The sequence below is a fragment of the Lipophrys pholis genome (genome assembly GCF_963383615.2).
Source record: "Lipophrys pholis genome assembly, chromosome: 4".
In the NCBI taxonomy this organism is placed as follows: Eukaryota; Metazoa; Chordata; class Actinopteri; order Blenniiformes; family Blenniidae; genus Lipophrys; species Lipophrys pholis.
The window spans coordinates 17,256,425-17,270,944 of NC_137637.1; the positions used below are offsets into that span (position 1 = coordinate 17,256,425).

A 14,520-nucleotide genomic window follows, 5' to 3' on the forward strand; every position below is an offset into this window, starting at 1 on the left:
GCCGCTGCTTGTGTTTCCGGGGGACAGTTAGCCAGAGCTGCTAGTTGCTGGTGTTTATCTGAGTTGTTCTGAGACCCTTCACACTGAGCATCTCTACAAAAACCACCTCAAACCAGAGCAGCTGTCTTCAGTCTGTCAGGTGAGACCACCCGACTCACTACTGACAATAAACTAAAAACAAACAAACCAAAAACATCCCGCAAGACTGTTTCACCCCACAACACACACATATGACCAAGCTAGCCCTGCTTTCTCTTATATATGTATTCAAATTTAATAAAAAAAACCTGCATATTTACTGCTCTGACGGGCTTCCATAAAACCACGTCTTACTGCTTAATGTCAACCCGAGGAGCACGCTTGATAGTGTATCGTGGCCACTGTCTTGAGTTTGATGTGGCAGGTGATATAATGCAGCTTCAGGCAGTAACACAGCTCAGTCTGCTCTGCAGGATCTCTGCTCCTCCATCCACCCTGGCGTTTCCCTGTTACGATGGCATGTATCTCTCAAAGCAAGAGAGCGAGTTCGTACATCAGGTTTTGGACGAGATGGAAACATTCCAACAGAAAAACCACCCCATGAGGTAAAGGCACCGCTGTCCCACATCATTTTCCCTCATTGGTTCATCAGTGGGTTTCTGCTCAAGGCTCTGGGGCCTTCTCTGAGAATTATTGGGGGGGGGGGGGGGGGCATATCATTCATTCACACAACAAAGTGGTGATTTATTTCTATATTCTTCCAGAAATGCACATGCTTGATTCATTTTATTCATTTATATTAATAATATATTTTATTTATGGGCACTTTTTAAAGCTCTAAAGGTCGATTTACATCAGGCAAATGTCAAAATACATTATTTTTTTAGTTTTTGGTCCCATATTTTATGAGCGTAACCCAAAGATCTAAGACTTTTTCTATGTACATAAAAAAGGCCTGCTTCTCTCTTATATTGTTAGGAAATGTGTCTCAATCTGAGCACTTGTCCCTGGCCGAGATAATCCATCCACCTCACAGGTGTGGCATGTCAACATGCTGATTAGACAGCTGGACTATTGCACAGCTGAGCCTCAAGTTGAAATGTCACCACTGTGTTCTGATGCATGTTAGTGCAGCCATTAATAAGAGCTGTCACCATGCTTTAGTGAGGCCACTGAAAGCCATTAAAGGAGCTGTAATGAGCCACAAAGTTATGTAATTGTTGTTGTGTAACAGTTCTATACAGTAATCAAAGACAGAATGTTAGTGTTTTTGTCCCGTAGGTGTGTAATCTAGAGTTCAGTGCGGCTGAAAGATATCAGACCGATGGACAGATGTGCAGATAATCTAGAGAAAGGCAAAGGTAGACTGATATTACAGGTGGAAGTATGTAGTTGAAGGAGGTCATTGATCTCTGAAGGGGCAAAACCATGAAGAGGTTAGGGTTCGGGTTTCTCCATTAATAATTTAATGGAGATAGCAACCTCTCTGCTCAATTGACCGATGGAAGAGAAAGAAAAATGAACTGTAACGATGATGCTGTGTTCATATGACCATGGGAGTCGCACTGTATTGCTTTTGATGTTGTGACCTTTGTGTCCCTGCCCAGTGTCCTCCTGTTCCCTCCTCTGCACAGCAGACTGCGATACCTGATTCACAAGACCATAGAGGATGTGCCGGAGCTCAGCACCTTCTCGGTGGGGGAGAGCTGGAGCCGGAGGGTGGTGGTCTGCTATTCTGAGCTCAGGTATTGAAAACACTGACCATCTAATCCCATCTGGTGTGTCTCATACATTTAATAACCTGAGTTTTGCTTATTAGAAGTGATCCGACTCTTCCCACAGATAATCTATACACATTTCAGTGTTCATTAGAAAAGTCATTCAAAGTTTCCTGCTCAATGCAACATAATACATGTGGTATTATTGTGTAGCTAAGAACTCACCAACAATCTGGTCCATTCACAGCTCTTTGGCCCATCATGCTGCATTCCAACTCCTGTTGGACTTTGGTCAAACTCCATGTTGATTAAAGTCAGATTGGCACAGCTGCATTAACGGTTGTATGATAACTGAGACTGGTGGTTAACCTTGAACTGGAAGGAAGAAAAGAGTGACACGGTGATTGAAAGCTTCTATTTGTCTAGTCGAGAAGTATGAGGTTTCCAATTGGTCTTCTGTAGGTGTGAGACGGAGGAGGATAGTGACTTGGAGGGCAACAACAGCCACGAGGAGCCCAAACCTCCAGTCGCTCCTCGGCGCCGAAGACCCAAGAGGCCGGACAAGCCCCTCTACATGCCCCGAGCTGCTCGCAAGAGACTGTCTTTACAAAACCCGCCCGCAAACACAGCCGACCAACCGTCGCCAAGTTCGGCTCAGTGTCGCTGTACCTCCACATGTAACAACTCATCGGACTCCTGCTCCTGTCCCGAAGCTGGCGGAATGACAAGGGGCTCGTGCGGACAGGAGGAGGTGCCCCGGTTAGCGGACGGCGTCCTCGTCTCATCTGTCGACGGCTCGAAGCTCTGCACAGAGGAACAGGAGGACACGCTGGGACTGCAGGAAGACGAGGGACTGGTTTTGGAGCAGACCACAGCATCCTTCGCTGGGATGAAAGTGGGGGAGGACGTAAAGGACGACGCGGCCGACGTTGGCCACACAGACGACACAGACGACACAAACACAGACGACGTCGTCGAAGAGGTAGTTTTCTGTATTTCTCTACGTACTCATGTTAACCTTTTTATTATTCACGACTTATTTTCCATTGCATGATATGTGCAGTTTTTTTTCAGGTTCCCTTAAACATTGTCTAAACTGCATTTTTTATTTTTTTTTATTTTCACCCCTTCAGATCAAGACTTATCTAAAAGAGGCAGTGACCGTTTCCATTGAGCACGCCCACAAAGACTACTCTCCCTATGAGATTGTGTGCATCAACAACGACTTTGCTCACGTGATCGAGATCTATAACTTCCCAGGGATTTTTAAGACAGAAGACCTTGTGGATGCTTTCACGGAGTACAGGTGTGCGCTCACAAATCACTGTGTTTTGTCACATTATAACCGCTTCCTTACCTTTTTCTAGTATCCTACACTCTTTCTTTTGTGTCATCATAATGTTGTTGAGTACAACTCTACCTTTGTGAGTTCAGCCGAATTACCAGCAAAATACTGAACATGTGTGGAACTGTTAACTGTTGTAAATTGTGTTTTAGAAAAAGTCTTTGTACTTTGTTGCTGTCCGTTTTCACCGATCTGTACCTAAACATTTTCTCTCTACATGTGAACACAAATGTGTATTTTCTCCTATTTATATTCTTAAAACAGGCTCCTCGTGTCTTTAAACTTAGACGATTTAGAGCTACAATGAAAGAACCAAAGGATTAATCCTGGAAACATTCCTGGAAACATTAGGCCTTTTCCTGAATTAAGGTTGTTTGTGTACCTTTCTACCAAAGTCTTTTTTTTTTTTGGATGCACAATTCTGTGCTTCAGCTTCAAAACGCTGAGTACTTTCGCCAACTCTAGTATTTACCACCAAAAAGTCCAAAGTAAATTACCATGCTGTCTGTTCCTTCTGCTTCCCTGTTCATCTCAGTGAAGGTGGGATGAAGATTAAATGGGTGGACAACACGCACGCGCTCGGGGTTTTCTCCAGCGAGTCTGCAGGTCAGAGGCTTGACTTTGTGCTGGGTTTGCGGTTAAGATCGGGAAAAGATACTGAAGGTAAAACTGTGTGTTTATGTCGCACGCAGCGCTCCATGCTCTCTCCATCTGCCACCCACTGCTGGCAGTACGACCGCTGGCTGAAGGGAGTAAAAAAGCCAAACTCAAGGCCTTCCAACGGGCAGGTGAGGTAGTGACTTGTTTGCACCATTTGAGCCGTGCGGAGGATATATCAGTCAGCCGGTTGCTTGTGTGGCTTCTTCCAGAGTTCATCCAGCCAGTGAAGGAACGTCCCCGGACCGATTGCGCCGTCGCGAGGCGGATGGTCACCAGAGCTTTGGGCATACGAGGGAGAGGCAGGAGGCAGCAGTATTGAAGGGAAGCGATAACGCAGTCTGCATGTGGTGTAAGTGAGCGAGCTCCCACTATTCTGAGTGTTGAATGATCCAGAGGAGAATGTCTTGAAATAATATCACATCTGTTAGTATTTTGTGTACATTTATTTTTCCGTCCAGACCTTAATCTGTGAGCACTACTCCAACAGCCTTAGTCGCTCACGGCCGTGTCGAGCACATGTCTTAATGGTAATGAAACAAAAAGCCACATTTCTCTGCTTTCACCCTTTTATTTATAAAATGGAATGCTTTTCCACATCCATCCATGCATACACAATGAAATCAGACAGCAGCTGACAAGGACCCTTATAAAATAAAGGATTCTTGAATTGCTACATTAAAAAAATAAACAAAAAAAACCGAATGTACAAAACCAAATAGGAGGCATTTTCACAAACGTGTGTGGCTGTTACAGTATACTTCCACAATGTCATCATAGTCCCTGACGGTAATAATTTAAGAAAAGTCAAGACGTTGAGAACGAGGCCGAGGGGACGTGCAGGTGAAAATGAATCTCAACTGCAGTGACCGGGGGGGGGGGGGGGGGGGATCTTAATAAATAAGCTTTTTTTGAAAAGTGAGCACATGAAAAATAATTAATGGAAGGAAAGAGAAGTCTTCCTACTCGGTTCAATTCAGAATTTATGACTTGTAGACTTCACAGACCTCCAGTGACACCACAGGAGTGAAATCCAAGCTTTGGGGCTCTGACAGAAAATCTAGAAACAAATCTTCCTTTTAGGAGCTCATAATTCAGAGGTGGTTAAAGCTTGAGTTATGAGACGGTTAAATACGGTCCTGAGATGAGAGGCGTCATTTGTCTTTTCAGGGGTGAGTTTTGCCATAAATTGTGGCGTCGAGTATTATGACGATGTACTGTATTCGTGGTCACCTTTACGATGACAATGCCTTCAACTGAGCAGTAGTGTGAAAGCACATGAGATTCAAATACCTGCACTGTCGTTCAGACAGATCGTGACCAGTTAAAGCACCAGATTCAGCACTGGACTCCGTCAGTCTGAGGGATTCCCCAAACGCTCCATAACTTTGGCTTAGAAGGCAACCGTTGGCACAGTTTGTTTAATAAGTTACGTGGCTGCGATCTTTTAAAAGCGTCTCTGCTTTCAAGCACCAGGTCAAGGCTACACTGCACCGGCAACAAAGAAATATAAACACATTTGTACAGATGAATGTGATAAATGGATTCAGCAAGCAAGCAGTTTTTTTTTTTTTTCTTTTTCTTTTTCTTTCCATTGAGTCATTGTAGTATATTGTACCAGCAGAGCCTGGAGCTCAGGCTTCAGCACTGCTCCAAGGAAGCAAAACCGTACAGCACCCTCTAGTGGTTGTCTTGATATCAGCTTCCTGCGCTGCGGAGCTCAGCAGGTCTACCTGTGTGAGACCTGGTTGTTCAGCAGGCCGGGGAAAGTTTCTTCTGTTTCCGAGTTCGTTGTGCCGCCTGCGAAGAGAGACGAGGAGAAAATGTAATTTATATTATTCCCCCGAGATAATATTTACTTCCACTAGAGCTGCTTTACCAGTAGACTGAAGCAAACACCTTGAAATGAGCCACTTTTAAGATCTCAAACGTCAATACAGAAACTCTAAAGTAACTAATATGTCATTAAGCAGAAAGTTCCTGTGTTTCTCTTTCACACTTTGCTGACGGAAGCCTGTAAGAGACTTTGACTGTGTTTATATGAAGCCCTGCAACTGTTGGACCTGTTTTGTACTGGAGCTCCAATACAACCACTTTGTTTTCATTATATTCATGCAATAATTCACTTTGGAAACAGAACTGTTTTTTTCTTTTCTTTTTTGCCCTAAGCTGCATCCTAATTATACACATGACCTGCTTCTCTCCATCCTCTTTTCACCGCCTTACTGGCTATAAGACGAATGACTATATAATACTAATGGTATCTGCAATACCTCCCTCACATACCTGCTGCATATGTTTTGTTTTTTAAGAAGAAAAAATAGGACTGTCTCTACTTGGATATTTGGACAATTTGGCATTTATTTTTAAATATTTATTTATAAGTGTCCAAAAGGTCACAGACCTGCTGTTCAGCCCTGACTGAAAGACACAATCTTTTGGTTTCTATTCTATTCTATTCTATTCTATTCTATTCTATTCTATGATCAATTTAATTGAGTACCATGTATTAATATGCCTTAGTTTATAGTGACTGGATAAAAATGAATATATTATCATAGTGAACTACTAATAAATACTATTAGAACACTCAGTTTTGTAAAAGTTGTGTTTTTTATGTTTTTGGCAGAAAAGCCCAGCGGACGCCTGGCCTCTGAAAGGACTCCACAGTGGTCAGGGAGAGTACGACTGCTCTCTTGTCTTCAGTGTTTGCGGCACACAGAGGTGATTTCCAGCCTGCCGAAGTGTCTTAGAGCTCAACAGAGACGTCATCCCCAGCAATGGTGCCCCATAACTAAGCCTGACCTTGGACCTTTGGACATTAATGTTTTTATTATTGTTGTTTACACTGTTGGCATCGTATGACGGTTGTGAAACTGTTAAAGGGACAATGCAGCATGTGGCAGCAGGGACTGCATGTGGCTATAAAGCAGTGGTGGGCAGTCCTGGTCCTCGAGGGCCACAGTCCTGCATGTTTTCAAACCATGCAGGACTGGTGCCCTCGAGGACCAGGATTGTCCATCCCTGCTCTAAAGGCTTCTGATTCAACTGGAGGAGCCTGCTTGGGTTTGTTGCATGGTGACTAGAAACTTAAGTGTGTTCTTAGGTTGTTTAAGGTTAAGGCATCTACCTTTTTGCCCAGGTGAGGCCAGGTTAGTTGCATAATTATATCTAATTCTCAGTTCTTCTCTAGCTTGGTGTTAAATTCCACTACAGATGAATTCTACACGTCCACAAAGTGTATATTATCAATAAAGTAGAATCTATTGTCAAAACCCAGCATTGATGTGAGACAGTTTTATTGCATAAAAACTCCAATGTTAATTTTTAAACTAATCTACTATTTCTGTCTTTAGTCAGAAATACTTTTTAGTTGTATTTTCTCTTTCAGTGCTCGATGACAGAGTGGCATGATAGATTTTGTCGCTGCTGGTTGACTTGCAAGAAAATGTACTTACAACTGTAAAGCAATTTGATGTGAGACTAAATCTAATTGTAGTAATGAATACTGCACAGTACCACCTAAATAAATGACAGGAGTCCGGAATCTATTTTCTGCCTCAATTGTCTGTCTTGTCCAACCCCCCCCACTGCGATTTCCTGTGTGTGATTGCCCTGTACTGGACTGGTGGTCTGTTCATGTTTTGGATCAAACACTGTAGAAGATGGATGAAGGTAATACTTGTGGGAAACTTGGCTCGCAGAGCTTACAGTTATTGGCCCTCAAACGTGTGGGCTTTCAGGGGCAATAGGAAAATTACTATGGAGTGAACAAGCTTTCAATCAAGAATTCTGTACCGAAGTCTAAAGATATTTTCGTTATTTTCTGTGTAACGGATGTCTTGAAGGATTGGTTTGAACCTCTGCTACCAGATGAAGCACACAGAGAAATTCAAGTCTGATTCAGAGCAGGAATAGTAGCGTATCAAAACAATGTAACTGGAACAAACTCATGACTCATGACCAGCCTTCTTGATCTCAACCCACATGTGATGTACAACAAGATCAATTAAACATTCAGCAGTACTTCCATGTAAGTACTACTAACTCAACTGTAATATTATGCTGTTTACATCCACATCATTAATGTCACAATATTGTAGTCCACCATCCTTCTCCACTGAGCCTTTAACAATCGTGTTCTATAACAATATAAAGTAATGCTCTCACCTATATGACAGTTGTACATCCATATCCGGTGTCCGTCGTACCGAGCGCGACACTTCATAATGTTGTTTGTGTAATCGGATTCTGCGACCTCATAGTTTGGGTTTATGACAACCTGCAAGAAGAAAAACAATGCAACACATGCACACACTATCACAAAGTGGAATTTGTTTTTTCAGGTAGTATAATGCACCAAAGAACAGGCATAGTAATTAGGAGCACAATTCCTTCAAAAACAAAATGTCTTAGGACTGCCGCCCGCTGAGTCCAAAACTTTCTCCTCCAATCTTCAGGCTGTAAATTTAGTTCAGTGACCTTAAGCAACCCCCTGCTCAGCTGTTTTGTCTGGATACGACTGCATTTGCACTCCGTGCCAAACACAGAGGAGCAGGGATGTGGAAAACTCCTAATATATGTTTGGTTCTCTGGCTGGAGATGCGATGGACCTTTCCTACTGCAGACATTCTACTTCCACTCAGCACACGAACAGAACAGATGTTTTACCTGGAATATATAATCGCCAGGCTTCACATCTGTGATGTCCACCCACTGGCAGTCTATGTCATGCCTGTAGGTATCCCAGCAGCCAACCGTGATGCCCTGAGCGCCAAAGTTTGCGCATTCGTACCTCTTCTGGATACCTGAAATCAAACAGGCTTAGATGTATCACGCTGCTCAGGTGTCGCTGTTCTCTGGTCTTTATTTCAAGTAGACAGATGGATTGAGCATTTTCCCATAATGGATATCACTAGAGATTCAACAGTGATGTAGTGGTGAGCTACAAAATCTTTGTTTAATTTCTGGGCTTGACTTTGCATGTTCTCCCTGTGCGTCCATAGGTTTTGTCTGCTACACTGGATTCCTCACATGATTTAAAGATGATCACTTATTTGGGGAGTCTACATTGCACAAAGTTCTGTGTTCTGTGTGGCCAATAGCACCTAACCCTATTTGGATAAAACAAGTGAGTGGATTTCTGTACAGTTATGTTTGTTATTCCTATATAAAAAGCTCATGTAAAGCCAAAATCAGCACCGATGCCACAGAATGTACTGTGATAATAAAGGAAGCTGAGTGCGTGTGTTTACCTTCGTCACAATGCGTGTCCTCCAGACAGAAGCTGGCTTTGTGTCCTTCTGCCACTTTAGTACCGTTCAGACTCAGCAAGTCATAGTGGGTGAAAACCTCCATACTGTGGTAATGCCTGGGTTATACAAGGCAAAACAAAAGTGTCACAGAACTTCCTTTTTAGAGAAACTTTGCAGTAATATACATCATCTTTCCGGCGACCCAGAATGTTGGTTTTCATTTGAATCTTTAATAACAGTGTTAACGCTCTAGAATGGCACCAAAATACATGCACATTCCATACCTATGACATTCGTGCCAGACCCAGGAGTGATGTGCAGCCCGCGGTCTGAAGTCTGACTGGCCGTTGTTGTGGATCTGGGAGGAGAAGCGGAGAAGGCGGCGGTAGGAGGTCGAGTCGGCTTGGTCGGCGCTGCTGGCCAGACAGTGCTCCTCATGGGCACACTGCAGTGCGTACATGGGCCTGTCCTCCAGGTAGGTGGTCTGCTCCACAACCTGAGAGCTCAGCACCAAGTCTGGGGCCGCTGGGAGAGAGGGAGGGAGAACCACGAGGGAGGTGGTGATTAAAAACAGTGTAGAAAGGTGAAAGCTGTTGGCTTCGCTCTGTGGGTTAAGTTTGTGTTCATGAAGAGGCATTTTTTTTTTCATCTATTTATTACTAATTGTTTCATAAAAACTATATAGTAGCAGCATGTACACAGTCCTGCTTGATGATGAGTTTACTATGTATGGTAGGAAACCTCACAGACTCTGCGTGCTTTTCAGGTCATTTTCTTGTTTCTTACATTGAGTACAAGAGACCCCGGCAGAAAAGCGTCCGCCTCCTTTCGGACACAGGATGTGTTTCCCGTGATGCAGACACTGATCCAGAGTCAGCTCGGTTCCTGAGCATCTCACGCCACTCATCACTATTGAGTCAGCCGATGAATCTCCCTGCCAGTAGAAGGTTTCCTGGTGAACGAGAGGCACAGAAAACAAAAATGATAAAGGTGAAGAATCAAGAGTCGTCCAACCAGCAGCTACCGATACATTTCGATCTCTTCTTCCTTTTCTGCTTTCCTTTTTATCAGTCTGCATTTCTGTCTTGATCACACACTATGTAACATTATCCACATCTATAAGTGTGTGGGAACTGAGTTTTAAACATAGACATTCTCTTAATTTCCTGTATGTATTTGATTTACATGCATGTCACGTGAGAAGCCCCACAAGTTACATCTAATCAGAGGGTCCTTCACACATCACACACTCCGCTGTCCTCACAGAGCTGACTCGGCCTCTTTACAGCTGCAGACCGCAGAGAAACCTACAGCTAAGGCGAACTCAGACTTTCCATCACCCTTCGGGGATGAGGAGGAGGATTCGTGAAAAGAAAAGGAGCTGAGGGATATGGAAGTGGGAGTAGTTGCTGGTGGGCTGAGGAGAAGGACAGACATGGAGCAGTATAGTTTAAACTCGCTGTCATTTGTTCCATCTGGCGGTGGGGGTTTTCTGCAGAATCATTTAAAAGTCAGACGGGAAAAGAGTCTCGACAGGAGACGAGTTCCTGCTCTGTGATAACAAAGACCATTTAACAGTGTATATAAGAGGACTGACTATTATGACACTTTTACCTGATTATTTCACTTGGCTGGCTCACTGCGGACAGATACATTCCCTCCATCAGCTCCAGTTCACACTCCTCTCAGATCCCCCCTCCCCCCCAGGATAATTTCAACACACCTCACCATGATTCACACATACTTTCCAGACCTGTATTATCTCAAGCCACATATTCCAATATCCACACCTCCACACTCCCCTCAGCTCATGACATAAAGGGAGATGTGAGGAAACGGGACTGTGACGCTGCACAGCCGTGCCCTGGGGTTTACTGGTGGAAGGTCCAATCAACTTCAAACAGGGAACTGAAGCTTTTGCATCGCTCCTGCTGAGGAGCTGAACACTTCTGTGTCATAGATTTACCACCGCTGACCTGCACCCTGGGCTTTATTTTGCCTTCTGGGATCAACAAAGCTCCAGCTTGTTAACGTGAGAGTTAACAGCATCCACTGACACGCACACTCACACAGGGGCATTTAACTAGGTAGAAGATGGAGGCTGATTTAATCTCAAAATGATATCATCTCCTGCTTGTTCTATCTTGAGAATAATCTGAAGATAATACTCTGTGAGCTACTCATAATTGGAAACCTGTTAAAGTGGAGGAAGTTATTCGGCCCGGGAGGTGAAAACAAACCTTTTACCCTTTGTGATTCTTGTTGTATGTATGTGGACTTCTTTTAGATTTCAAAGTTTAATTTGGTAAAAGGCATATCTTTATACCCAAACCATTTACTAAACACTTGAAATGATTTTTTTTACCTGGAAAGCATGGCTGGCAAAGCCCAGGCCCAACTGTCTGCACACCACCATGGCCTCCATGGTCCCCCAGCTGTCACTGCACACTGTGCCCCACACCAGGGAGCCATTCCTCTCAGTCAGAACCTCCACACGGCCCTCATAGGGATTACGGCCCCCACCCAATCGCAGCTGCAGGTAGAAAGATGCATCAGCATTCATGTTTGTGAAATCATTTTTGGTGTGTTTTTTTTTTTGTTGGTTGGAGTTACTCACTGTCTTGTTGAATCCCATGGCAGGAACGTTGCATCTGACGGCAGCGTCCTCCTCGTGGCTGCAGCCCAGAGCCTCACGGTTAAAGCGGCACTCGGTGAGAGACTTCTCAAACCCGGAGCACGCCACCTCGTTCATGTGGACCGACCCAATCCCTACAAAAATACACCAGGCATGTAAATAAAACCCAGAAAGGCCAATCTACTAAAAAAAAAAATAAAAACAAATGTTTCAGCTTAAGCTTTAAAGTTATGTCATGAATGCTGCAGTTGAATCTTTCCACTACTGGAAAGAAGAAATTTGATCCTTGTGTTACACAATGATTCAGAAAGCAAAAACTTCTATTGCAGCGGCAGTCGAGAGTAAAAAGTCCTGCAGGAGAAAAACAATTCCTCCCAGAGACAGATGTCAGTTCTCTACGATTGCACTGCAGAGGAAATGAGCAGTCAGCTATCTCAAATGGGAATGAGACAATAAAAATTGTCCCTCGTCGTGGTGAAGTTTCCATAATACCTTGTGCTTGTTCACTCCATGCTGGGTTTTTTTCCCGTGTGACTGAGCAGGAATGCCGACAGGGAGCCAGCAGAGAAAAGAGAGACTGAAAAAATGTAGTGATGTATCAACTGCATAGTCAATATTTAAGTGGCAAATATCAAGTGTAAAGCAAATGCAAAGCAGGTTATTTAGGGTTGAGCAAAAACCCTAAAAAATGTGTTTGTATTTTTTACTAGTTGGCAAAAAAATCGAATGGATAAAAAGGACTTTTCTGAGCTCTGTTCCTATACGACACATAAACCTGAAGGTTTTGTTTAGACCACTTTACTAACTGCCGCAAACAAACACGATCAGCTGCTTTACGTCTTTCTGTCACACTGTTGTTGAATTGTTGAATCCAGTGGTCAGCCCATAAAAATATCCCCCCCCCCCCCCCCCCCCCCCCAAAAAAAAAAAACCTAGTTCACCATCCAATGCAGAATTCCTTCTCTGAAACCCATAAAAGATGTTATTTCTCTCTTTACAGGGGAACATTTTGTGCACACTTCAGTGTTGCTGTGAGAATATGGCTGAGTTGAAGACAACTATCCCAATTCACATGTGATTCTTATGAAAGTGCGGTGTATTGCATTTCACCAGATTCGGCTTTAAGGTCAATGCAAAAACATGAATGTGCTGCTCAGTACATTCTCCGACAGCGCCGCGTGCTGACTTCAGGTCTAGACTGATTGAAGCAGGACAAAAGCAGGTGGGACTACAAGGCCCAAGATAAGGTGGAGGTGGAGGTCTCTGGTTTCAGGCCCACACCATTCCTTTTCACAGCTGGAAATGAGGTCCAGCTGTTTTCGAGTTTCGAGTTTTGTTAAGTAAGAGTACTTTGAAGGTTCTTGAGATGTGACGTGTCGTTTAACCGTGAAGTAAGAGATACTTACCAATTGTCAGCCTAATATTTAAGTATAAACACATTTTAAGCTTTTAGAACCAGCCAGCTGTTGTGACAGAGACTAAACAAAGTGACTCTGTGGTCAGACTCAGCTACAAAGGTTATTCCAGCGGCATAAAAGGGGCCCACTGACAAATATACATACAGTGGTTTAAGTGTAAACTATATTCAGACAACTATCACCATTTGACCCTGCCGTCAGGCAGCGCTCTCTGACAGGGAGCAGCTACAGTATATTATATATAGTATCCTGACAACGCCAGCAAGGCTTGGAAGACAAAAACAGTCATTAAACTGGTTAACCGCGTCTTTGAATTGTTAGTTTGTGATATTGTTTGACACTGAACTTTCTCATGGTGTCATTCCATCAATGTCTAACAAAAAAAACCTATAAGACAATGGCAGGTCAGACATTTGTGTCTGCTGTGAGCGAAGATTGCAGCTTGTCTCAAAGCAGGCTGGTCATTTTAAAAAGACTAAAGAGGATGTATCAGATATAGTTCCGATTATTCCAAATGTAATGTATGCCAACATTTCTTTTTTTTTGAACAGGGCTGTGTGGGCAGCTGTAATTATTTTTGTTGCAGTAGCTTATTTTCAATGCCGATACAGTCGCTCTCTTGAGCAAACTGAGGATGTGCCGACGCCCATTCGCCACAGTGGGAATAGTCTGACTATCACACATCAAGGTGTGACCAATCATTGCTTTGCAAAACTTACAAACTGGAATGTACTAAGAAAACATTCAGAAACTTTTATTTGTATTTATTGGCCATAAAGAGTTTTGATCAAGGCCAACTAAATTTACTGTACTAAAGTCAGTAAATTAAGCAGTTATAAGTAATCCCTCCTAATATTTTAACCTAAACAAAGAAAAGGGCCAATATAAAAGGTAACTATTATGGGAGTGTGATCATATACTGTCAGTGGCGAGAGAGCGTGGCGTATCTGTAGATACCTTGTCCCATCCGTGCTCCAGTCAGGGCCTCTTTGGCGCTGCCGAAGCCCAGCTCTCGACACACCACAGTTGCAGCTCGGATGTCCCAGTTGTCGTCACAAACGGTGCCCCACTCTCCGTTCTTCAGCACCTCCACTCGCCCCTCGCCTATCATAGCGCCTCCTCGAAGACGTACCAAAGGTTGCTGTCGATAAAGCACAACGAAAACTGAATTCAGCAGAAGTGGAGGAGAAAATGCTCATTTTGTGATGAGTCCTGAACGCCCAGGAGCAAAGAAAAGAGTATTTAATGGAGGTCTTCCTCTAGTCAACGTACGTAAGTTTGAACTCACTGAGAGTTTGTGTGAACAAAACACAACGATCCAAATCTCATCACTGGCATTTGGCATCGTGTAGCTCACTAAACAAGAGCTGAAACCACACTGTGATCAAACTCGGGCTGTACACAACATGACCACACAGGAACGGAGACCAGCAGAGGTAACCCAAGCTCTGTTTCCGTGGGCTTAAAGAACATCACCGACCATTTACTGTAGACATGATAAACGCTGAGTGTT

At 43.6% G+C, this 14,520-nt stretch overlaps 2 protein-coding genes across 3 annotated transcripts in view; one reads left to right on the plus strand and one right to left on the minus strand.

Moving 5' to 3' along the window:
- r3hcc1 (R3H domain and coiled-coil containing 1) lies at window positions 1–7,249 on the plus strand. 2 transcript variants are annotated; one of them, XM_080461402.1, is made up of 9 exons: window positions 1–139; window positions 453–584; window positions 1,587–1,724; window positions 2,160–2,679; window positions 2,831–3,003; window positions 3,578–3,648; window positions 3,735–3,830; window positions 3,912–4,051; window positions 6,329–7,249. In XM_080461402.1, exons 2-8 carry the CDS (start codon window positions 499–501, stop codon window positions 4,019–4,021), a joined length of 1,194 nt encoding a protein of 397 aa, XP_080317528.1. In that variant the 5' UTR covers window positions 1–139; window positions 453–498; the 3' UTR covers window positions 4,022–4,051; window positions 6,329–7,249. The 2 variants fall into 2 exon arrangements, with proteins under 2 accessions (XP_080317528.1, XP_080317529.1); XM_080461403.1 differs by having other exon boundaries at window positions 26–139; window positions 441–584.
- LOC308108455 (lysyl oxidase homolog 2A-like) overlaps window positions 4,254–14,520 on the minus strand; it is a 27,682-nt gene continuing 17,415 nt past the window's right edge. Inside the window, exons 6-14 of the mRNA XM_080461401.1 lie at window positions 13,965–14,148; window positions 11,572–11,723; window positions 11,320–11,487; window positions 9,741–9,906; window positions 9,239–9,479; window positions 8,955–9,070; window positions 8,371–8,507; window positions 7,870–7,981; window positions 4,254–5,499 (exon numbers count right to left, since the gene is read on the minus strand). Of these exons, the coding sequence (XP_080317527.1) occupies window positions 5,429–5,499; window positions 7,870–7,981; window positions 8,371–8,507; window positions 8,955–9,070; window positions 9,239–9,479; window positions 9,741–9,906; window positions 11,320–11,487; window positions 11,572–11,723; window positions 13,965–14,148 (1,347 nt within the window). The 3' untranslated portion in view covers window positions 4,254–5,428. The remainder of the gene's footprint in view (window positions 5,500–7,869; window positions 7,982–8,370; window positions 8,508–8,954; window positions 9,071–9,238; window positions 9,480–9,740; window positions 9,907–11,319; window positions 11,488–11,571; window positions 11,724–13,964; window positions 14,149–14,520) is intronic.

Coding starts and splice junctions, on each gene's coding strand:
- r3hcc1 (XM_080461402.1), top strand. CDS start 499: ATGTATCTCTCAAAGCAAGAGAGCGAGTTCGTACATCAGGTTTTGGAC. Junction 2,680..2,830: donor CAGACGACGTCGTCGAAGAG/GTAGTTTTCTGT, acceptor TCACCCCTTCAG/ATCAAGACTTATCTAAAAGA. Junction 3,649..3,734: donor TTTCTCCAGCGAGTCTGCAG/GTCAGAGGCTTG, acceptor TGTCGCACGCAG/CGCTCCATGCTCTCTCCATC.